At 33.6% G+C, this 23,669-nt stretch overlaps 1 protein-coding gene, 1 long non-coding RNA gene and 1 other non-coding gene across 4 annotated transcripts in view; 2 read left to right on the forward strand and 1 right to left on the reverse strand.

Moving 5' to 3' along the window:
• LOC147071287 (luciferin 4-monooxygenase-like) overlaps positions 1–14,176 on the forward strand; it is a 36,724-nt gene extending 22,548 nt beyond the window's left edge. Inside the window, exons 2-11 of one of the 2 annotated variants that reach the window (XM_085947885.1) lie at positions 3,973–4,180; positions 6,218–6,413; positions 7,664–7,783; positions 9,652–9,829; positions 10,691–10,831; positions 11,079–11,204; positions 11,735–11,818; positions 13,118–13,264; positions 13,564–13,729; positions 13,895–14,176. In XM_085947885.1, the coding sequence (XP_085804011.1) occupies positions 3,973–4,180; positions 6,218–6,413; positions 7,664–7,783; positions 9,652–9,829; positions 10,691–10,831; positions 11,079–11,204; positions 11,735–11,818; positions 13,118–13,264; positions 13,564–13,729; positions 13,895–14,037 (1,509 nt within the window). In that variant the 3' untranslated portion in view covers positions 14,038–14,176. The remainder of the gene's footprint in view (positions 1–3,972; positions 4,181–6,217; positions 6,414–7,663; positions 7,784–9,651; positions 9,830–10,690; positions 10,832–11,078; positions 11,205–11,734; positions 11,819–13,117; positions 13,265–13,563; positions 13,730–13,894) is intronic. The other variant, XM_085947886.1, reaches the window with a different exon arrangement.
• Positions 312–1,971, reverse strand: LOC147071288 (uncharacterized). The gene is made up of 3 exons (XR_015070746.1): positions 1,896–1,971; positions 1,342–1,547; positions 312–917 (listed from the first exon to the last, which is right to left on the reverse strand). It is a non-coding gene; the product is annotated as an uncharacterized LOC147071288 (long non-coding RNA).
• Positions 14,177–22,603: 8,427 nt separating the features above from the next.
• On the forward strand, positions 22,604–22,765 carry LOC147071289 (U1 spliceosomal RNA). The gene has a single exon (XR_015070855.1). It is a non-coding gene; the product is annotated as a U1 spliceosomal RNA (small nuclear RNA).
• The last annotated feature ends 904 nt before the right edge of the window (positions 22,766–23,669 follow it).

Consider the following 23,669-nt stretch of genomic DNA (forward strand, 5'->3'; position numbering starts at 1 on the left):
TTCAATTGTAATTTAATTTTACAGTATAATTATTTATGTTAAGTACTTGATTTACTTATTATATGTACAAATGTAATATACTTACCTACTTATTAAGATATATCTTGGTGAATTTTAAAATAAGAGGAAATTAAATGGAGGTCATCGTGTCTAACTAGATGTCTAACTAGACGTTGTTAAGTCTTATATAAATATTTATACATTATTAAATTGTTTTTCTGTTTTTTATTGATGTAAAGACATGGCATGTATTCAAAGTAATAACAAATTAGCTGTGTAATATTTATTTAACTTATATTAAAACCCCAAGATTGATTTCGTCTTACGACATATTTTATTCTTCTAAGTTTTACTATGACATTGTAATATGAACCATGGATATAGTATAGTACTTAAAAAAATCAAAACTGGTAATATATTATTTCAATATTTAATAGTCAATTTTCATTTGAAGTCAGCATTTAATTACTGGTATAACACATAATTATTAACTGATATCTACAACTTCAGATGGACAAATTAATTGATATATCATATTATCAGTTTTCATTTCCTTTCAACAATGTATTCATTCTAGCAGCTATTTTAAATATCTTACTAGTTTTTATGTCATGGCACCTTACAAAGGCTCCGAGCAACCGTATACTGAGCTTCGAGAACAGATGTTTACGACGGATACTGGGTGTGCGGTAATTTTAGAAGTAACGGGAGATAAAAGAACGCACCAAATAGCCTCGCATCACGTTGAGAGTGAATACGCAACTTTGTACCTGGCCCGGCCACGTGCTGCGAGTGCCTGAAGAGAATCCCAATCTGGTTTGCCTGTTCTTCAAGCCAACCGGATTCCGGCGTCCTGGATGGCCGCTAAATACTATCTATATAGCATATCTGGCGGAGTTACGGGCTGCTAGTATGACCTGGAACGATGCAAAAAAACTAGAGTGACAGAGATTCTTGGAGGCGCCGCATTGTATCCATATGCTGCAACTAAGATGCAGATATAGCCGAAGAGAAGAATTAATATACAGCATCTAGAAAACTTAAAGTCTTTGAAATGGTGTTAGAAAGACAATGTTTCTAATATCAAAGTGATATTGAGGATGAAAAAGAAAAGACTTGGAGAGTAAGCTCTACCAAATGACATACCTGATATGATACAAGTAACTGATATGCAAAATTATATTATATTTTAGAATATTATGAATCAATTTAGCAACTTTTATATCATTATCGATAATAAATTTAGTGCAAAAATGTAATTATAAAATTGTTTTATTTTTTAAATATGTATGCGAGATAGACATAGCTATAGGTTACAAACATTAGTCACTTTATATTTACCTTTTGTAATTGTACTATTAAATCTATAAAATGGGTATATATGCTTGATGGTCTACGTCATAAATAATATTATATGAATCACGCCATGTTCGGATCGTACGCCGAAAGTCGGATTTATTTCATTATTAATTAAAAGATTTATTTCATTCCATCTTATTCATATGAAACCGTCGACAAGCAAAGATCTCGGTAGACATTTTCTCCATCTGCAAAAAACATAACATATGAACTGTTAATAGTGTGATTTTTAATCTTTTATAGTGTGCGACTGTTTGAAGAATGGTAATTAAAACGGATTAGTGATAATACAAAGCATCAAAAAAGATTGATTAACTAAAATAAAGTAATCAGGTAGGTAACATGTTTAATAACAACTAGAACGCCTTAGATTATATCAAACAAATAAATATGAAATCACAGGCATTCTCGCAATAACCTCTAAACTAACCACGCAACTAATGTAGACTAAGAAAACAATAAATTAACACTTGAATAATATATGCAAAACACACAGAATACTACTACAGTAATAAATAACATAATATTGTACTTACAGATAGTGTTTCTTATTCCTGATATAAAACACAATTCCTTCGTTAGGTATCTTGCAATTTGCTATCAACATAATCTGACAGCAGAGAGTTTTTTCTATTAGTCTATGGCCAAAAATACGGATTTACTTGGCCGGCTAAAAAAAAGATTTTAATATAGCAAGAACATTTTGAATATGCGACAAATAAATAAAAGTATATATAATATAGTTGTTAAAAAAATCTGTGTACATTATAAAATATATTTAATATTATAAATACATATATTTTTTAAATTCATGTTATAATTTGTAAACGACGAAGCACGTCAGCTAATACGCATAGTAAATGTTTAAACTTTGGTAATCAAATTCGAATGTGACAGAAAGAGAAAGAAAAACTTTTTAATCATATTAGCATGCGTAAAAGAGATGTAACATAATATCACTTTCACTTTAAAAATCATACCTAGTATTCAATGTCATAGTTCAACTTTAAATGAAAAAACAGAAACTCTAGGTAAGCATGTGTGCCCTTAATGGATAATCAATTTGGTAGCCTACATGAAATACGAAACTACACTCCATATTATTTATTTTGAAACATTGTACGTATTAGGAATATTAATTACACCCACATAGCATAACCTATTTCAGTTATCACAGAAAAGATGAAGTCTGAATTTAGATTTTTATTTGAATTTGAATTGATATTTTATGATATAAATTTTATTCATCACTAAACTTCTATTTACATATTTTATTCCAAAATAGAAAATATGAGCAAGAAATTTAAAAAGTTGTTTTCATATTTATTTTTATTATATATAACGAATAATTTACAAGATTTAATAACGTAACAATTTCTAATTTAGCATACCTACGTAATTTGAAAACACCTCATGAACATAAATAATAGAAAAAATCTTCAAAATGTGGTGCTGGGCGGGACTCAAAACTTATTTTTCTTTTTTTTCTTCTTTTATTTTGTTAACTGTCAATTCATGGTGGATCGTTGTTTTAATTTAATAAAACGCATTTTTTTTGTAGTACTTACTCCACTTTTAATCAATAAATTAGGACCGGTTTCGTCCGCCTCAGAGAGACATTTTCAACTCCCTCTGAGGCTTGAAAATGTCCCTCTGAAGCGGACGAAACCGGTCCTAGTTAATTGATTAAAAGTTGAATATGTAATACAAAAAAATGCGTTTTATTAAATTAAAACAACAATCAAAACTTATTATTGGTGCATACCTTGTTTCAAACCACAAAATACAGTCGCCAATATTTACCGAATTTTAGAAACGTTCCAGTTGCATGACTATTAATTAATTTTGAAGGAATTAGGTACTTAATTGCTAAACCATATTGGCCTGAATCTGATGCATGCAGATTCGAGTCCAGCCCGGCACCATATGCATTTTTTAAAAACATCGAATAGGCAATTTCTGAGGTTTTCCGAAAGCTAATAATTTCGTTCCGTAACTTAACAATGAACTCAATATTTTGGGGATGATTTTCTACTTACCAAGAATATAATGAATATAGCGTATTAGTTAACAATCCAACATTTCCCAAATGAGGAGTCCGTTAAGTAAAATTAGGGAATACACAAGGGTTTATGGTTTTTGTAAGGATTTGATTTTGATCCAAGGATTAAAGAAAACCATAATTTATATCTAAATCTCCATCTAAAAGAATATTTCTTCACGGAAACAATAAATTACTAAATAACCTATACGAAAGTAAATTAATACGGTGTCCAAGTAAGTAAGTACCAATGTGCCAGTACTTACTTGTTATACTTATTTGTTTTCATTGAACTAATAATACAAATTACAGATGGTTATAGAATTAAATTACTTTTTAATAAATCAATTAAATCCTGCCTAAACCAAATCATAATAGTTTAGGTATGATCAGTAGTCTTGACAGTGGTGTTACAACCGAAATAACTATCGAAACAGCCTGTATAATTTAATATAATTTATATTATCATTTTCCGATATTTATATAAATTTAAATGTATACTTAGGTAAGTGGAATCTTTAACAGTATTTTCGTTTAAAAGTAGTCCAATATTGTGCATACTTCTGTTACAGATCAATCTAACAACTGAAGAATCGGAGACACACGGCTCTGTGCGACAGCGCAGCATCAGAGTGGCACATGGTCTGATTTCTCGAGGATTGGGCGTTGGAAGCGTCTTGATGTTGTGTGGAAACAATCACAATGACACTGGAATTCCACTATTGGCAGCACTGTATATTGGAACTGCAGTCATGCCGCTATCAGTTGATATGACGTCAAGTAAGTCACACATGTAACAATAATTCACCCATTCTTTATTACTGATAGATTTAGCTTACTCCGTCGCTTTTCTCCAGTAATTGAGTAATTGTAAAATACCATCAATTGCCCTCGTAGACTAGTGCGTTAGGCGCTAGCCTTTCATCCGGGGGCCCCGTATTCAATTCTCGATGAGGTCAACATAATATATTTATGTGATTTTCTCAAAGACTAGGTGTTTGTGATTGTTTCTCTTATATTACTAAAAACACTATTGTTTCATTGAACTGCTGTCATTGGGCCTCGTGACCTGTCGTACATAATGTTAAGAATAAAATAATATCATGTTGCCATTTCTTAATTAACTTACCTAATAGTACTTAGTTACTTAATAGTACAAAACCACAATAAAACTCGAGTACCTAAGCTATTGTTTTAAAGTAGAAAAAATACTTTAAACTTATGATATTTTCGCGTAATTTGCGTAAAATTATAGTAAGTACAGTACTAAACCAAATTATAGCATGGTTAACGACACTGCGTCCAGTTTTACATATTTTATGCTGTGTAATTTATTTGCCAGAGTTGCACTGAGATAAAAACGCTTTGCACTAACTGTAACAACCATAAAATATTTTTTTATACAATTAACCGTCATTATTTTACAACATTTTTATTAGGTCATATTCTTATTTGTCCGGTGGTTGTTTATCCAGTACAAATCTTGCAATCGATTTTTAACTAACTTCCCGACTAGCTAGACATTTGAAACTTTTAGAATATATCAGAACACGATGCCAATGCATTCTTTACATACTTTTAGCCATCTTTAAGTAGAATTGAATTCATTTTCAGTTAATTCTGTTTTGAATGAAAAGTTATTTCGGAAGAAATCCGTAATCCAATCCACTATTATTGGTTGCTAGGGTTCTGGGGTCCTAGCAACTAAATTATTAATATACACGTGCGTTACTATGGAAATCAATATGAAATGTCAAATTGACATTTCAGTATTATTTCTATTAAGTACAAATTTTTTTGATCGTTTAAGCTAGTCAAGTCAAGTTTATATGATTCAAGAGAAAATTTTAAGACGTTGTATATAAAAAGTTCTTTTTATCTTGTAATTATTTAAATGTAAAATTGCACAACACCTACTCAAATATCAATTTACCAATTACGCGGTCTTTTTAGTTCGTTACGTAAGGTACTATCTTCCAGTCTGGGAACTAATGTTTCTATTCTCAGTTAGCTTGCATTTCAATATATTTACATAAGTAGATATTTTTTTCAAAGACTGCATGTTTCTGTGATGTTTTCACTACTACTAATATTTTACAACTACTGCACTACTGTCATTGAGCCTCATTGCGTGTTATAGTGTTAAAAATAAAATTCAAAAATAAAGAAAATAATAGCATAATGATATGTCAAAGAGGACATGCACTACTTTGTACACTAGTGACATGTCATTGTGTGACTTATTTATCCTTGACATGAAAAAAATGAAAAACTCACTTGAAAATTCTGTAATTCAACAACAAACATGCACGCTGTATTTTCACCAAAAATAAAAGGCAAATTAGAGCAGACACCAAAGTGACATTTGCAGTGGATTATTTAAAAATACCTGACATTCTAGTAACGTACAGAAAACAAAATAATAAATCCCCACATGTGAAAAAAAATCGCTAGCAATAACAATATTAACAGGTCATTGTTCATATTGCTTTTTGTGTCACCTATGTTTTGTGTTAGCGATGGCCAAACATTGTATGCTTAGTTAATATGTACTAAAAAATGTGATAATCAGGAAACACAAAATTAATAGGAACTGCCTACTTGGTATGGTCTAACAGGCTACGGGTCTTAAGTGTGGAGAAATACGGGATAAACTGAAACACGTGTTAAAGAATTATTTGCAATAAATCGGCGCGGTTTTTGTTCTTTGAGTTTTATGGCCCGATAGCCCGGCTAAGAAAGTTCCGCAGTATTTTTGTGGGCAAATAATAGACAGATGCACTATTATATCTAATAACATTGTGTGAACATTTTCAGGTGAAATGAAGCATTTGCTATCCACTGGAAAGCCTGATATAATCTTCTGTGATGCTCAGGTGGCTTTAAAATTCGACCAGGCATCTGCAGAGGTCGGCCTCCATCCCGAGATCGTTGTATTTGGAGAGTTACCGAATAAAAAGTTCACACCGTTCTCAGATTTTCTCAAACCAGCAGAAGATGAAGATATGTTTGAGTGAGTGTTTATTTTTTTACCATTTTATGTATTTGATTTAATTATGTCCATAAGGGTTATTTTATAGAACAAATTTCATAATCCGTATGTATTCTATTCCAATGTATAAAATGCAGATTCATTTGTTTAAAATATTCCTATTATTGGCTATGATTTACAAAAGATTTTTTTCAAATAATGAAATAAAACGTTTATTGTAAATTCGTAGGTTTTTTTTAAATATTGAATGTTATACTTTTATACTGTTTTAATGATTCTATTAAGTTCCTGTTTATAACGCCGATACACGTGCATGAATTTCTTTGCAGCAATAGTGAGTGTTTTAAACTATCGTGACCTTATAGTCTAATATCGTCACAATAACTGTTTACACGTAAAAGTGCTGACTGTCTCTCCAATCCCATTCTTCAAGAGTAAGCGAGACGTGATGTTGTAATTTTATAGTACTATTTGACAGGTCATAAAAATCGGTTAACCTCAAAATGAGTCTTTCCGAGGGGTAGTTCGTTTATTTGCCAGCAGGTTCACCACTATCGTTCTACTACGCAGACGCAGATCAAAAAAAATCCCAATTATCGCATGAAAATTCAGAAGGTTCCGAACTTTCTCTCTTTTTTCATGACAATACAATATGTTGACACGTGCATTTTCTCGTTATGGCCGCGATAATACCTATCTACTGTCAGCAATAAATCCATGCACGCGTAAACGGAATATTAGTCCGAACGCACACGAGTGTCGAAATGAAGTCGAAAACCGACAACAATAACACGATCGCTTTTGACAGTTTGTCATTTTCATTATTCCCCCTGTTGCATTTTTCTGATTGCTATCTATGACGTTTTATTAACTCATTTATGTTGTCAAGGTGACTCATCACATTTTATAAATAGGTAACATTAATTTACCAAATATGATATTATACCATTAACTAAATTCACATAGATTTTGATGCACTGACAACTTTTGAGAGTTCGTAAAACATTCATTGGTCGACGTATTGGTATTAAACGGTATGCAATCATTAAGGTATCGACTGATTAGTATGGATTGGTTTTCAGCCAATGAGATTTTATATCACTACGATGCAGTTTTCCCAGACTGAAGATGGGCAATGAATGATTTTCATCTGTAAAGGTGTCAGGGAAAAAATCATACGTTCCAACCTAGTATTTTAGCTAATTAGTAGTGCTTGAATATTATTTTATAATAGTTTATTAACTGGAAATAATTTACTTTAAACATTTCAGAGCATCAGAATTTGACCCAGCCACAACCACGGCATTCATAGTATGCTCCAGCGGAACTACCGGATTACCAAAAGGAGTTTGTTTGACCCATAAAAATTTGGCGGTTCAAATATTATTACCGTAAGTTTTCTTCACATACATACCGCAAAATCAAAAATATGTTGATATAGTATGGAACCAGAGCTCGTAGTGGACCGGATCGCACTGGAGCGCCGTTCCGATTCATGAAATCTCCAAAATTATCGCTCCGTTTCGTGGAAAAACTAATTTGACCATCTGAGATGGATAGGCCCGTGTCTGGAAATTTGTATGTATGCAGTTCGCCGTATCATACTTTACCGTGAAATGTTGTTTTGGAAATATATGGTCGTATATTAAAGACTCTCCAACCTCTTTGGGTCGTATAGAGTACTGAGATAAAATTCATGTCTAAATAAAACACGGTTCATGTCGGTTTACAGGAAAAGCGGCAAACAAATTTTGAAAATAGCCGATATACTGGATTAATAACTGTTAGGTTAGGTTAGGTTTTCATTCTGAAATTCATGAATTTTGCCAAAATCAGCTATGAAAATGGAATTAATGTTCAAATTGAATATAATAAAATTGGAGACCGTATAGTATACGGCCATGTCTTTCCAATAGAAAGCTCACGGCGAACTTTGTAACGGTGAAATGTTTTACTTACAATTTACATGTAACCGGATAGGTCATACAACAACAAAAATCTAACAATTATTTTCATAAAATAGTATAAGTACATAAATTTAGATAAGAATTTTCTCATTTTGAAAATTGAACGTTCCGGTTGGTAAATTTTTCCATTTCGGGCGCTGTATGGAACAATTTCATTGTGACTCTAAATGTAATCTGCAATCCCAGCAATCTTATTTTTACTCGAGTTTAACTTCGCTTCGAGACTTGGCCGCAATACACCGGCCTCGTTTATACTTGACAAGGGGTGAAATATAGATAGTGTGGAATGTTTCCAGTCAGTCTGAGGCCAATATATGATCGTTTCATGTAAATTTTCTGGCGATAATCTACCGCGTGGTAGTAGTAAACGTGGAACTGCAGTTTTGAGGTCGTGTTAACATATGCTGTCATAATTTTTCGGAGACGAGTTCGGACACTGGGCTTGCTTAAAAGATCTCTGCTAAAATTAGAAATAAAAATTTCACCTTTGTCTAACAAAGACCAAGCTAAATAATATTTTACATTTCATTAATTCATTCTCAATTATTGTCGCTCACTGTGATACTTCTTTGAAGTTATTTTGCCGCGCACATCCCTGCAATATTTATTATTCGATTCTTATCGGCTTACGGGTAGCCAGTGGCAAACAAAATTTTAAAATAGCTGATATATTATGGATTATTTGTTAGGTTGGGTTAGGTTTTCATTCTAGAATTCATGAATTTTGCTAAACTTGGCTATGAAAATTAGCCTGGTTCCCGCCTGGCTTCCCGTCAACCCACTTGTAACTATTATTCTTTTTATTTTGAACATGTCCAATCCTAATAAGATCATATGGGTTTCCACTTTATTTAATACCTCTATGGTTTCCACAGAATGCAAGTTTCTATTAACAGATTTTTTACGAGGCATAATGGATGATAGCGACTTGCTCAAACTATTAGGTCATACTCTGACTCCAAATACAAATTGAAAAATAATATTTATATTTTCCAGACCCTAGATTCGAGCCTGGAGCTCAAGACAGTATAAGCCGACGAGTAAGCCACTCGGTCATCGTGGGCGTATATATTATACCACGCTAAAAAATTACAATACGCAATACATAGAAATTTAGACAATTGCAGGAAATGGAATAAAAAATGATTTGAAAGAGCATAATATGCAGGGTTACGAAAATTTGACTTATGGCAACATGCAGACAGCAAAATGCGTTCTGTGTATCGTGACCCAAAAATAATATTACATCCTGAATCCTCGTACTAATAAAATTAATTCATTTATTGTTTCAGATCACTCATGACAAGATATGATTTTGAATCAGACCACGGAATCCTTTTGTTTTCCACATTTGTATGGCTATCAGGAATTATTGTCACGTTGCATTGTTGCATTTTTGGAGCTACAAGGATCCAAACTCATCTACCATTCTCACCAGAGCGCGCCTGCGATGCCATAATTAAATATCAGGTAATATCATTAAAATTTATGTTAATTATTTTCTCGAAAATCGTGCATATCCACATTTTAGGTCGGGTTACCACAGGCAGTCGTATCATTATACTATTATATGACATGTGTGCAATATATTGATGGTCGCATTCACGCTTCTAGGAGCCAGGAGTAGAAAGTAGTTGTGTAGTGTTCTTGGACAACAATGTACGAGTAATTGCCATCTCGTAATTTTAGAGAGTTGATTATAAAAAAAACAGCAGACTTCAAAAGTGGAAACAAAACTAGTCTTTTTTCAAAGAAGATTACCGAAAGCAAGCGCGTTGCTTTAATAGTAAAAAAAGTCCCCTGCGGCGCTATGATAGTACGATATAATTTTTGATTATTGTGTGTCGATACTCAACAACTCTATGAGTAAAGTAAATGTAAGTATTAAAAATAGAAAAAAAAACGCTTATAATATACTGATACCTGATATACATGTTGAAAAACGTTAATGTTGTGCGCCACACTGTCTTTAACCTTAACGATAGGTAGGGGGGCCGCCAAAGATCCTAGCCTGAGGGCCCGCTTTAGGTTGTGGGGGCCATGGTGTTTGTATATATCATCCGAAGACGAAAAAACAAGATATTTTGTGTTTTTACATAACGGACTTTCGGCTTTAACGGACACCCTCTCAACCGCATTAGTCCGTTATATCGAGTTTCTACTGTATTATCTTCTTAAGTCTCGAAGTATGACTGATATGCATATCTATAGAGTATTTATTCACTATGACCCCATAGCCTACCGACTTCAAAAATTAATTTTTCGTCACTGATACAAGTATCTACGTCAATCGCAATATTATTGATATAATGTGATAATATTTTCTTTTAGCCAAAAACCATCATGCTATCACCCGTTGCTGTTACATCCATACTAAAATATCCTGGATTAAAAACATGTGACTTCTCCAGTGTTATGACAGTGATGTCAATTGGAAGCAATATATCATATGAAAAAATTGAAGAGTTTCAGGTGAGTGCCGACCTCAGAGTAATAATATAGAAATTCTATCTTACTCTAACGCATATTGCGGAGATACAAGCGTGTCGAATGCTTTCTCACTCGCACTTATGATTCGTTTTTGTTCAGGCCTTGGTGCTGACCCAATCCACTTTCAATCAATCTGTTTAAATTCTCGTATCCTTACAAATCTCACACATTATTAATTCTACGTTTTATTTTTTCGAAACTGTTCAATACTAAATATATTTTTTTCCAGAAATATGTTAAAAATGGTCTAGTCGGGAACTGCTATGGAATGTCAGAGGTTTCGGGAGCAATTTGCACAGCGACTAAATACAAAAGGGGATCTTGCGGCAAGCCAATGCCATGGATCAAATGGAAGGTAAGTCAATAAATCACAATTAACACATAATTCACTTTACTTCTGTAACTGTATTTTTGGTTGCGCCATATGGACGCCGGAATAACTAGACGACGGCCGTCGTGGCGCCGTTATAAATAATAAAAATGCAACATGGGACGCTCGTATATGTAAATATTTTCTTGCACCATACACTATATTTTATAAAAAAAATAAACATGTTGTTTAGTGTTAATCAAGCTTTTCTTCATTGAATTATTTTTCATGTTCGAAATTAGTATTTTTCCAAAGATATTAAACAAATAAGATAGAAAAAGTATTTAAGTCTAATGGCGATTCCAAAAACTTGGTATGTGTTTGTTTGAATCAGTAGTCATAGAATAATCTCAATATCCTATAAAATAAATCTCACAGCACAAGAATTCGAAGTATTCTCTCATTTTCATATATTTTTGTTTATATAATGTAAGTAGGTATAGCTCATTAATACATATGTTTACCGAATATTAATTACGTATTATACCCACCTTTATATTTTTTTTAATTTTCAGATCGTAAATGTTCAGACTGGAGAAGAACTGGGAGCAAATTCAGTTGGAGAAATACGTTTGAAGTCACCTTTAACCCTTTTCAAAGTAAGAACACCGATTGTTTTCGTTAACTTTACTTATTAGGTAATACTGAATAATTGTCATGTTCACATAACACCAGAAACATCAATTTGGTGATATTATATAACACTCACCCTTCGTGAGAGAGATCACCTACGACCAATGGCTACTAATTTGCGAAAGTCGACGCATTCGTTTATCTACCCGCACGCGTGACTCCTCAAAACGACATCAGCCAAGGCGTTGGTGCTAAGTAGAAGGATAATAATTATTATTGATCTGGCAAACAAATCCTACTACAGTTTACAGGTACACTTTAGTTAGACCAAACTAAAATAAATATCTACAGTTTCTACTCGTTGCTATCATTCTCGACACTTAAGACAGAGCAAATCACCACTTTGGCTTTATTGATTATTCATGTATGTCAAGAGTTAGTGCCAAAAGTTGATAAGTCTCGTTTGACATGCCCTCTAAAATCAAATATAATGCTAATTTCTCTTTGCTTTATGTACATGTTCTATTATATATCGGATGACCTTGATTTTTTCTAGCTTACATAATTATTTAATTTAGACACATAATCCGCTGTTCACTCTAAATACCTAAACTATCGACTTACCAACTTTTGGCGTTTAAAAATATCCCCGTTGTGGTAGGCCTTACCAAAAAAAGATTAAGTGAGGTTGGTTATATTTTTATGTAAGATATTTAGAAGGCACGCGGCGAGGAAGATACCGTAAGGTAGTTAGTTACTCGTAATTACCTACAGTAATTATTATAAAACACATGTTATAAATCAATCTCAAAAGATCTTTTACAACTCAATTGGAACATTGCTATACTATTCTATGATTATACGGTCAAATGTTCCACGAACAATGCGTCGTTAATTTCGTCTCAATGCTATACTGCTATAATATGTTTCCGGGACAATAGCATACGGTGATGATGACGTATACGACAAACTGCATACGTACAATTTTCCGGACGTAGGAAGATACAGCCACCAGCTATATGCGATAATTGCGATGTGTGCGCAGGCTTTGTCTCAAAGATGGAAGACACCCAACAAGCCAAGTGGCTCTTCCTCAATATACAGGAAAGGCGAATGAGTGTTGGGAGATCTAGACCGTGGTGTTAAGGCTATGGAGACGTTATCTGAAGGTGGCCAAGATTCAAGTTGGATAGATGACGACACGTCTTCCTTATGACGTCCAAAAAGTCCACCTTACGACATCTAATATTGTTATATGCTTCATTTTGGATTGGAACTAATCTCCAGAATATTAACTGTAAATTTTTCTATTTTTTTTTTTGCAGGAATACTACAACAATGACGAAGCTACGGTGTCGTCTTTCGATGACGATGGGTGGTTCCTGACCGGAGACTTAGCATATGTTGACGAAGATGGAGATTTCTTCATAGTAGACCGCATCAAGGAGATGCTCAAATACAGAAACTCCCAGGTGAGCAATACATAGACAGTGGTTCATCGAGATTTTTAAAATGTGTCAAGAGTTCCGCCAATCAAAACAATGAATTTAAATTTTGAACACCACTAAATCTTAGGAGTAACAAATCACCAACTTTTTACGAAGCCAGTAGTCGTACCAAGGATCTTTCTTAAATTTGCCTGATATATTTTTAATGTCTAGCATTTAATTAAATGTGTATTGTTATATGACTTTTTCAGTTATCCACAAAAACTATTAAATTGTATTATAAATAAAATTTTAATTCAATTAAAAAATACTTTAATTGACAGGTCGCGCCCGCAGAATTAGAATTAGAAATTTCCAAAATTCCTGGAGTATATGCAGCTTGTGTCGTGGGACTGCCTCACCCTGATGATGGAGACCTTCCAGCAGCATTCATCCAGTTGGTACCAGGCTCAAAACTGACAGAAAAAGACATCAAAGATGTTATCAAAAGTAAGAAAATATCATATATAATTTAATAATATGCATAAAAATTCCAATTATTGCATAATTAAAGATGTAATAATATGCGGTTTCTCGCTCCCCAGGTGCTTTATCCGTCAATACATAACATTTAAATTGACTAGGTAAACTCATATTTTCTTTCCTTGTTTTCAGAAAATTTATCCGATCCCAAGCAATTGAGAGGGGGTGTTGTATTTTTGGATGAATTGCCAGCCACCCATTCTGGAAAAATCGATCGCAAATCCTTAAAAAACAACAAAATTTCTCTTTTTAACAAAAACATAGCAGCAGCATAAAATGAGTGATTGCCATAACGTTTCATATTTTTTATACATAGTATTTACGTGTAAAGTAGCATAAGGATAATTAATTATAAGTGAAATATAAATAATATTTAAGTTATAAGTACATTACTTAACTTAATACCTAATATAATGTTTTATTTCTGCATTTTAATTTACACAAATGAGAACAATTAATATGTCTTCAATATTTTCTAATTAAAAAATACGAGTACATTGAAATTTATATGTTCTGAAAATTTAAAATAAGTAAATAAAAATATTCCAAGTAGTCGTGTAGTTTCTTGTATTATATATAATAACACATATTATAAAATATTTAAAAATAAATCACTATTGGTATAATATATTTACTATACAATCTCTATATATATAAAAATCTCGTGTCACGATGTTTGTGGTCGAACTCCTCCGAAATGGCTCGACCGATTTTTATGAATTTTTTTATGTATATTTGTTAGGTATGAGAATAGGTCAACAAGTATATTTCATACCGCTAGGTGATTAGGCTATCTCTACCCAGAAAAAATTTCTTTTATTTTTTTTGTATTTTTTTATTATTTGGCATAAAAAATACCTATAACCCCAAATTTTCACCCAACTACTCCCACCCTCCCATTTTTTAATCGCGATTTTATTATTTTTGTATGAACAAATTTAACCGTCGTTCGTATTTCAAACAGAACGAAATTGTTTATGTTGTTGAATGACAGATGGCGCCACGTCCGAGAAGAATTCAAGAGAAGCGTCGCGTCATTTTGACATTTCATTCGGCATATCACAACGCAGTGCGTGCAAAATTTTGTACGATTTATTTTAATTTATCTATTTTTATGTGCGTGTATTATAGTGCATAATGCCAGCAAGACGCAAGGGGGGCCATTTGGGCCGTCGAACGAATAAAGCAACAAACATGCGAAATAGTAGAGTAGAAAGAACAAATCCAACAAGATAACAAAAACGTGCGTGTAAGCATGTCGCAATTGCCTGCATCTCAATCACAAGAGGCACGAGCTGAACGAAATCAACAACGACAATTGGAACGGAGCCAAGCGCGCCGATTTGTAGTTAACACACGCAGAGCAAATGACCGACAACGCCAACAAGTACATCGAACATTTACATCCGATTCGTTCCTTCGTCTCGCATTCGAGTACGAGCCAGATATTGAATATTCCGCTCATCTGAAAATGCTGATTGGTGCTATGGACAAAGAATGTCCCCATTGTCATGCGCTCAAATTCAAACATGAGTCAGCCGGGATGTGTTGCGCATCAGGAAAAGTGCAACTACCAGAAATTGAGATACCACCAGAACCATTGAACGGCTTGCTCATCGGCGCGGTTCCAGATTCAAACCTGTTCCTGAAGTCCATTCGCACATTCAATTCATGCTTCCAAATGACTTCGTTTGGAGCAACAGAAATAGTTCACAATACTGCGGCAAATGGTCAACAATTCCATTCTACGTTCAAAATCAAAGGCCAAGTATACCACAAAGTAGGCTCATTGCTGCCAATGCCAAACGAACCACATAAATTTTTACAAATCTACTTCATGGGCGGTGAGAACATCAATCATGTATATGTACGTTGCGGCTACAATAGCCTCAATTCGCCTAATACCAGGCGCATCGTCGGCGAACTGGACGCCCTGTTGAATGAGCACAATGAATTATTGAAATTCTTCAAAGCACACACGCACGAATTGCAAAGTGACAATCACGCTATTGTCATCAATCCTGATAAAACACCAGCTGGAGAGCACGTGCGTCGATTCAATGCGCCTGTTGTTGACGACATTGCTGGAATCATGGTTGGCGACCGCACATCGACGCGAGAAATCGTGATTCGAAGAAGAAACAATAATCTGGAGTTCATCGCTGACACACACCGTTCATACGACGCTCTCCAATATCCGCTAATTTTCTGGAAGGGACAAGACGGATATTGCATAAACATTAAACAACCAGAACCTGTCACAGGTAATTCATTCATTATGAACATCATTACTCATTTTGAATTGAGAAAGTGAATGGTTGATATTTTTTGTTTTTATCGGCGGTCATCGTCTACAGCGCTCTATTACTCTATCTGTCATAGATCCCATCCCCACACACTTACGATACATTCGTTATTTTTTATTTAACAACCAAAATATTCACTAGAAATAATTTATATGGCAGAACAACGTTTGCCGGGTCAGCTAGTAGTATATATAATATATTGGACACCGAATTCCTTAGAAAACATAGACATTACCCGATGCTAGGTTTTAATTATTACTAATGATATCGTTGTCGTAATGGTAAAATACATGTCAGTGGTGAAGGTTTTATTTACGTAGATTCTTAAGATTCTATATACATTAATAGTGCACACTAAACTTTGTCAGTCATACTTACTTGTTTTCATTGAACTAATAGTAATACAAATTGCAGATGGTGGTGGCTAGTTTTTAAAAATGTAATTAAACCTTGCTAAATCAAACCATAATAGTTTAGGTATGCTATGGGCGATCCGACAAAAATAGTGCACAATTTTAGTTTTCAGTTACTTTTTTTAACATTCACTAATCCCTGCCTAAACTAAACCATAATCGATAAAAAATATTCTTATAGCTATAAAGTATCTAAAATTATGTATGGTTTAATGGCATAATCGTAGATATTTTAAAGATAAACGAATATTTGTCTGAGTATTATGTGACTACGACTTGGATTAGGCAGGGTTAAATTGAATTTTAAAAACTAACAAACACTATTATACCTACACATTGCAGTCTTAGTCCAATGAAAACAAATACGTTTTACTGAGAAAATTTAGTGTGAACTATTTATGTCAGATCTTAACAGCCTACATCCACCCTTCGCCACTGACACATGTATATACTTATTATAATATAATCTAACTATATACCTACTTACCTGATAGAATACTGGTCAAATAAAAAAAAAACACTAGAGTTACAAAAAGATCCATCCAAATTGCGGAAAATGCTGCAACCTTGTATATGCACACATAATATTATTCTATACAATGTCGGTTTAGTGTTTACAATAGCGACCTTATCCTTCGACGAATAAATGGGGCAATTTATTGGGTACCTACTGCAATTTCGAAATTAACTGATCACAAGTTTTACGCACGAAATGCAAATCACACCGTGCAATCATAGCTATGTTACCAATCGAAAATGGCCAAATGAAAAATTATTCTATCAATAAAATAATACCTAAGTACTTATATAGTATAGTACTTACATAGTACGCCCACGATGGCCGCACGGCTTAAGCGTTGGCATATTTCGTCTTGGGTCCCAGGTTCGAATCCTGGGTCTGACAATATTGTTTTTCAATTTGTGTATGAGTGAGAGTATGGACCTAATAGGTTGAGCAAGTGGCTGACATCCATTTCTCGTAAAAACAAAATCTGTCAATACAAATCTCCACTCTGTGGAGGCCCATACAATCCTATTAGGATCGGACATGGTCAAAAAAAATTTAAAGGTATTATATATAAGCTATTAAGGAGTTTGGATTATGAAAAGGGGTCAAATAGATATCCTTATGGCTTATGGCTTATTGTAATGTCGTGGCTCCCAGGTTGGTCTGGCAAATACACATACATATTGTTTTTCAATTTGTGTTTGGAGTCAGAGTATGTACCTAATAGGCTGAGCAAGTGGTTAGCATCCATTTCTCGTAAAAAAAATGTGTTAATACAAACCTCCACTATGTGGAGGCTCTGTTATTTATTTAATCTATGGGAGGCCCATATGATCTTATTAGGATCGGACATGGTCAAAAATATAATTCGTACAATGTACCAGTAACCGAGATGGGGAAGTGGCCCCGGGCGAAGACCAGGTTGGGCAGCAGAACTAAAGTTTTGTTGAATGCACAAACTTAAAATTGACGATAATTTTCATTTGTCGAAAACAAAAAAAAATGTAGGTAAGTGTTTTCCAAAATTAAATAACTACATAGGTACTTTTTAAGGTATAGTTGCATTTAGAGAGGCATGGTTAGTTTCGTTTTTGTGTCGATATTGTTTTAGTCGTTTTTATATTTGATGAAATCAATATCAAGACATGGGGAGAGTTTAATATCGGCACATTTCATAATAATTTCTTCATATCTACCTAAATACATATTCAATGGAAAAAATACAAGTCCTGCATTGCGTAAGGGGCACATTTTTGTTGCCGCCCGATTGCCCCTACTATTGATACTTTTTCTTTCGATATGATAATATTATGTAGACATGACATCAACTACAAGATTTAAAATTTGAATGAGCTGAAAATAACATACTTTTTGGCCTTTTATGTTGGTAGCCACTGATTACGTACATAAGTACCCTCAATCGAAATGAAATAGGTAGGTATTATCTGTGGTCATTAAATAAATCAAAATGATTATCATATAAAAGAGCCAGCGGTTGCCTACTTATGCAATATTATCGACTGTTGCACACTGTACGAGCTATTACACAAAAGTCTGTGTGTTCTCTAGTGGAATATACCTGTATTATTTTGCACATTGTATTTAAATTCTCAGTTTATTTTAAACAATGTTACCATCATGTGGAGTTATAATAACCATAATAATCGTGGCATTGGCGATAAATAGTGGACAAAGCTCGGTAAGGTATTAAAGATATGTACATAATGAATTCAGTGACGTCCCAAGACAAAATGCCGCCCCAGGCAGCGCCAAAATGCCGACCCATTTTTTACACCGTATTTTTTTATCATCCTTTCATGACACCAATATCTAATAAATGTGTTGTATGTATGATATATACCATTACATCTAATTTAATCCTTTCTATGCCGCAATTAGTTAATTGATAGTAATTAACATAAGAATCGGTGTAATTAAGGCGTCCAAAGACGCTCTGGGCACTTAACTGGTTAAATGCCATATCTGCTTCAATAGACAATATTGCGAGTCCACGGTTTCAGTTACATTTAAAAATACACCTGAAAACTCTAAAAATATTTGGATAAATCTTAAATTAAGTAAGTATGTGCCTACCTATAATTCAATCGTAATTCACAAATCTCCACATGTCATTGCTGATCACCAAGGACGCGACGTCCAAGGACAATGTAAGTAAACTAGACATCGCGAACCCGACAAAAAAAATACAGTCCTGTTAAACCTTTTATAGTAAGTAATTAATACATTTTGGTTCCAACCAGTAAGCAGATATTTTTAATGGAAAGATATTTCTGTTATTACTAAGCTGTCTAGGTATCTATTTCTATATATACCTAATGCTTCTCCTCGGTTTGCCGTCCTTCCGGTAACTGCCGCCCCCAAGCGACGCTCAGTCTGCCTACCCCCATGGGACGTCACTGATAATATTAAATTTAATGAATTTTAAATTCAGCTTTATGGTATGATATATTACATACCTATTATTAATTTAAATAAAACCCAAATTGTATCGTACTGATTGCACTTTTGAATCATTTGTTGCGTTTTATTTAAATTAATAATATATTGCATCTCCACCATTCCCAACATGAAATTGCCATGCCTTACCTGAATTAAGATGACCTGATTTAAGGGAGCATATTATAATAATAAAATAACTGTATTCTAGCTAGGTAGTCCATGAATCGTATCACTGGAGACAAAACGGGACCGGTGTCACATTACAATGATAATTAATTTATTACCTCGGGATGTATCCATATCGCGAAACTTGGAATACATACCTATTTTACTATCTAAAGCTGACAAAATGCAACAAAAATCTTGGTAAAAATGACGTAGGAACCTACATAAAAATATCATCTACTGAGGATCAGAGCATTACTACCAAACGTACTCTTAAAAAGTGATGGTTTTAGGTACGTGAAGGTCTGTGGCACTAATAATTTTGGAGATCCCCTTGCGATTTATTTAAACTAAGATGACGATACTTTCTAACGAATAGACCGCATCGTTCGCTTCATGGAAAACTGCCACTGCTTTCTAAAGTTTTAATGATCGTATTTATTCCTTGATTTCCCGCCCCTAAGGAACGCACTGCCTGCCTACACCCATGGCATATCACTGTCACGTGGTAATAATAATTGCATTACGCCCCTATAACAGTTCATTGGCAGAATCTTTGTTTCTAAAAACCGTCAATATCTCAAATTGTGACTATACCGAAGCTCAATTCGATGTAAATAAAAATGATTTCAAGTTACACATATTTTTAATTTCTAAAAATATCGATGTTTTTTTTAATTATTTGAAAGTATGCATTAAGACTGAAGAGTATTTCCAGATTATCGATTGGCAGCAATCCGACCCTAAAAGAATAATTGACAATAACAATAACCTTCCAACCCTGACAGTTCTGTCAGATTACGCAGACCATATTATTCCACGACCGATCGGGTCTTTGACAGCTGGGTTGCTATCAAAAACATCAGCTGATTCTGCATCGCCATTCCGCACTACATATTTTCCATCCATAATGAAGAGAGCTGGGCTTCAAAATACTCCTTCAGATGAAACTCCTACTCCAAAAGTCGGTCTCCCAGTTGTCCCTTCGATTGACGTGGAAACGATAAGGAAGATTGCTGCCCTCCTTGGAATTATTGGAACTCAGGTGTGATTATTATACAAACCATTTTTTTAGATCTTAGTCGATCGTATCTACACTGTCTAGTACAGGGGTTCTTAGCCATTAAGTCATTTTCGTGCGCCCCCGGCAAAGTATTAAATAACGAAGGAAAAAATAATTTTATTTTTTAATGGAATTATTTATTGAAATCGCAACAAAATAACCATATTTTTGAGATTTGAGATTTAAATCTTTTTCATTTCAAAAGGTCAAACATTCGAACAATTAGATAACCATTATTGGCTGATTGATTGATATTTGTGAAAAATTAAACAATTTAAATCTTAAAAAAAATATATATATATATCTATACTTAGCAGAAATGATTAGTTCTTTATAAGCCTTCAAAGATAAAATACAGTTTTGGATAAATATTTTTTCAAAAATTCTCTTGTACATTTTCCAAAGATGAAAAAAGTGATAGGTGAAAATATTTTTGACGTAAAATTATTTATTTAATTAATTTAAGACACTTTAAGAGCAATTTTAAAATAGATTCCAGCAATTTTCCATTATCGAACAGATCGCTACAATTTTTTTAAATCTTTTCAATACAGACATAGACATTAATAAAATTGCTAATTCCATAGCGAAAATTCTTCAAGACACCAAAAATTGAAGAAGAAATTTTAGATACTTGATTCAAAATGACATCATCTTAAAATCGAACGATTTTAAGATAATGTTTTGACGAATTTTTAGAAATTCGATGTGCGCCCGCCACTATTATGGAAAATCTCAAATGCGCCCGCTACCGCAAAAAGGTTAAGAGCCCTTGGTCTAGTAACTACATACTGATATATTTTTAACGGTGTGGTAGGTAACTACTTACTATTATAGGTTTTTTCGATTATTTTTTACTAATAAGGGAAAAAATTGTTTATAGATTATTCCTGCAATACTGGATTCAGCTAGCGGCAATTCGTCGTAGAACTGAAAAATTTTCTCACCAGTCTATCGATCAGTATAAATAAATGCTTCATAACTTTGTAATCCGACTCTAGAATGAAAACGATGTACCTACTTAATATATTCTAAAAATATATGCTTTATATAATATATTATCTATTTACTTATTTATATACAAGTGAATAAAATTTGATCTAATTTCATGCGAGGAAAAAAAGAGCATAGTTATAAAACGTATAATTAAGTACTCTAGTTTAAGGTACATAGAGACCTCAGACGATGACTGATAGACGTCGAGGCTCCCTTCAATAGAAATTAAACCAATCTACTTTATTCATTTATTATTACAGTTAGGTACCTGCTTACATTATGTGTAAAAAATATGTGTAAGTACCTAAGTATTTCATTTTGAGGCCCACATAGAACACTCTTGTGTCTAACTCTAAACTGATACTCAGCCACAGGACGGTGTTAAAATAGGTAAGTACCTACCTACTTATTGTATTAATAATATAGTTGTGCAGGGTGCTGCCCCATATTGTGGAGAACACCTACATGGACGACTGATGAAACGATCGCATCCTGCACTTCAAATAATAATAATAATAATAATAATGATAATAATAGACTTCTAATACGAATTGTATTATTTATGACAATCAAATGGGTACCTAGCTACCATTGATAATAGGTACAATATTAATGATACCTATGTATCTAACTACAGCGGTACCTAGGTAAATAAGTTCCTAGACATGGTAAACACAATAATAAAGATAAAACGATTAAAAAAATATATTGAATTTCTCTTCATAGATTTTGGATAAAAATTATATTGTATATTATTATGTAGGTATGTAAATCCGAATGTTATAATAATATGAGAGTGAGAGATTATTTTTATTTTTACATTATTCTACTTAGTCAAGTGATTCAGAGATGGCGCTTTTGATTTTATTCAAACCGCAAACGTAACGCGGAAGAGATGCAATAAAAACTTTAGATTGACTACAAACTGGCATACTTACCTGGCGTAGGGGACACCGTGATCATAAGGGCGGTTCCCCCAGGGCGAGGCTCTTCCATTGCACTTCGGTTGGGCTGACCCTTGCGATTATCCCTAATGCGGATAACTCGGGCGCGTAATTTTTGGTAGTCGGGACTGCGTACGCGCTGTCCCGGATTAAAACTATTATTTACTTCGGATCGAATTCGGTCAGGTGCTATTTGAATAGGCCAGTGATGCCAACCGTATTATAATTATGGTACAATTGTAATTTTGATTCCGCTAAAAATGTTAAATACTACAATTTTAAGCCAAATATACTATAATTTTAAATGATTAATGACGAAAAATGTTACTGTACTATATATATTTTTCAGAAATAAGCCCCTACGCCTTTGAACTATAATCAGCCTAGAAAAAGTTCAATACTCTGTTTCGGTTTGTGAATCGTCACAACGCAGTGTTGCCAACCGTACTATAATTTTGGTCCGCGTACTATGTACGATACGATATAAAACAGGTATAGTACGCCCAAAATACTATAATTTTGAATATCGGAAAAAATATGTAAAAAGTACTAAAATTTTCATTCGATAAATTGGTGCAAAGTACTATAATTTCGCAATATAAGAAGATTGGAGAACTTGGAAAAAAATGTGCTCGGAAAACGTAAAAAATCCCTTGACTGGTTTAAAATGAAATTTCTTGAATTCTTCGGTTAGCATTTTTGGTCGGAAGAGGTACCTAAATAAAAAGGGGTCTCGGAGTTTCTCAAATTCTCCGTTATTTTTTTCTGAAAAACAAAAAAACCTATACATTTTCAACAGATGACAACGCGTACTATAATTTTTCCTCAAATACTATAATTTTGGAGGCTCTGTACTATAATTCCACTTTGAAAAGATGGCAACACTCCATACAGGGCTCTTTTTGTCATGTGTGACGCGTCGTAGATAAGGACGCGGTGGAACGGCGTTCCGGCACCTATTTTTAATGTTTCAAACCATACCTATTCATCAAAATGATATAATATGCTATCGTATCGTTATGAATGATGGATTCGAAATTAGCCCTCATGTC

Source organism: Rhyacophila brunnea, unplaced genomic scaffold (assembly GCF_057557595.1).
Source record: "Rhyacophila brunnea isolate RB1 unplaced genomic scaffold, BYU_Rbru_1.0 scaffold_20, whole genome shotgun sequence".
NCBI lineage: Eukaryota > Metazoa > Arthropoda > Insecta > Trichoptera > Rhyacophilidae > Rhyacophila > Rhyacophila brunnea.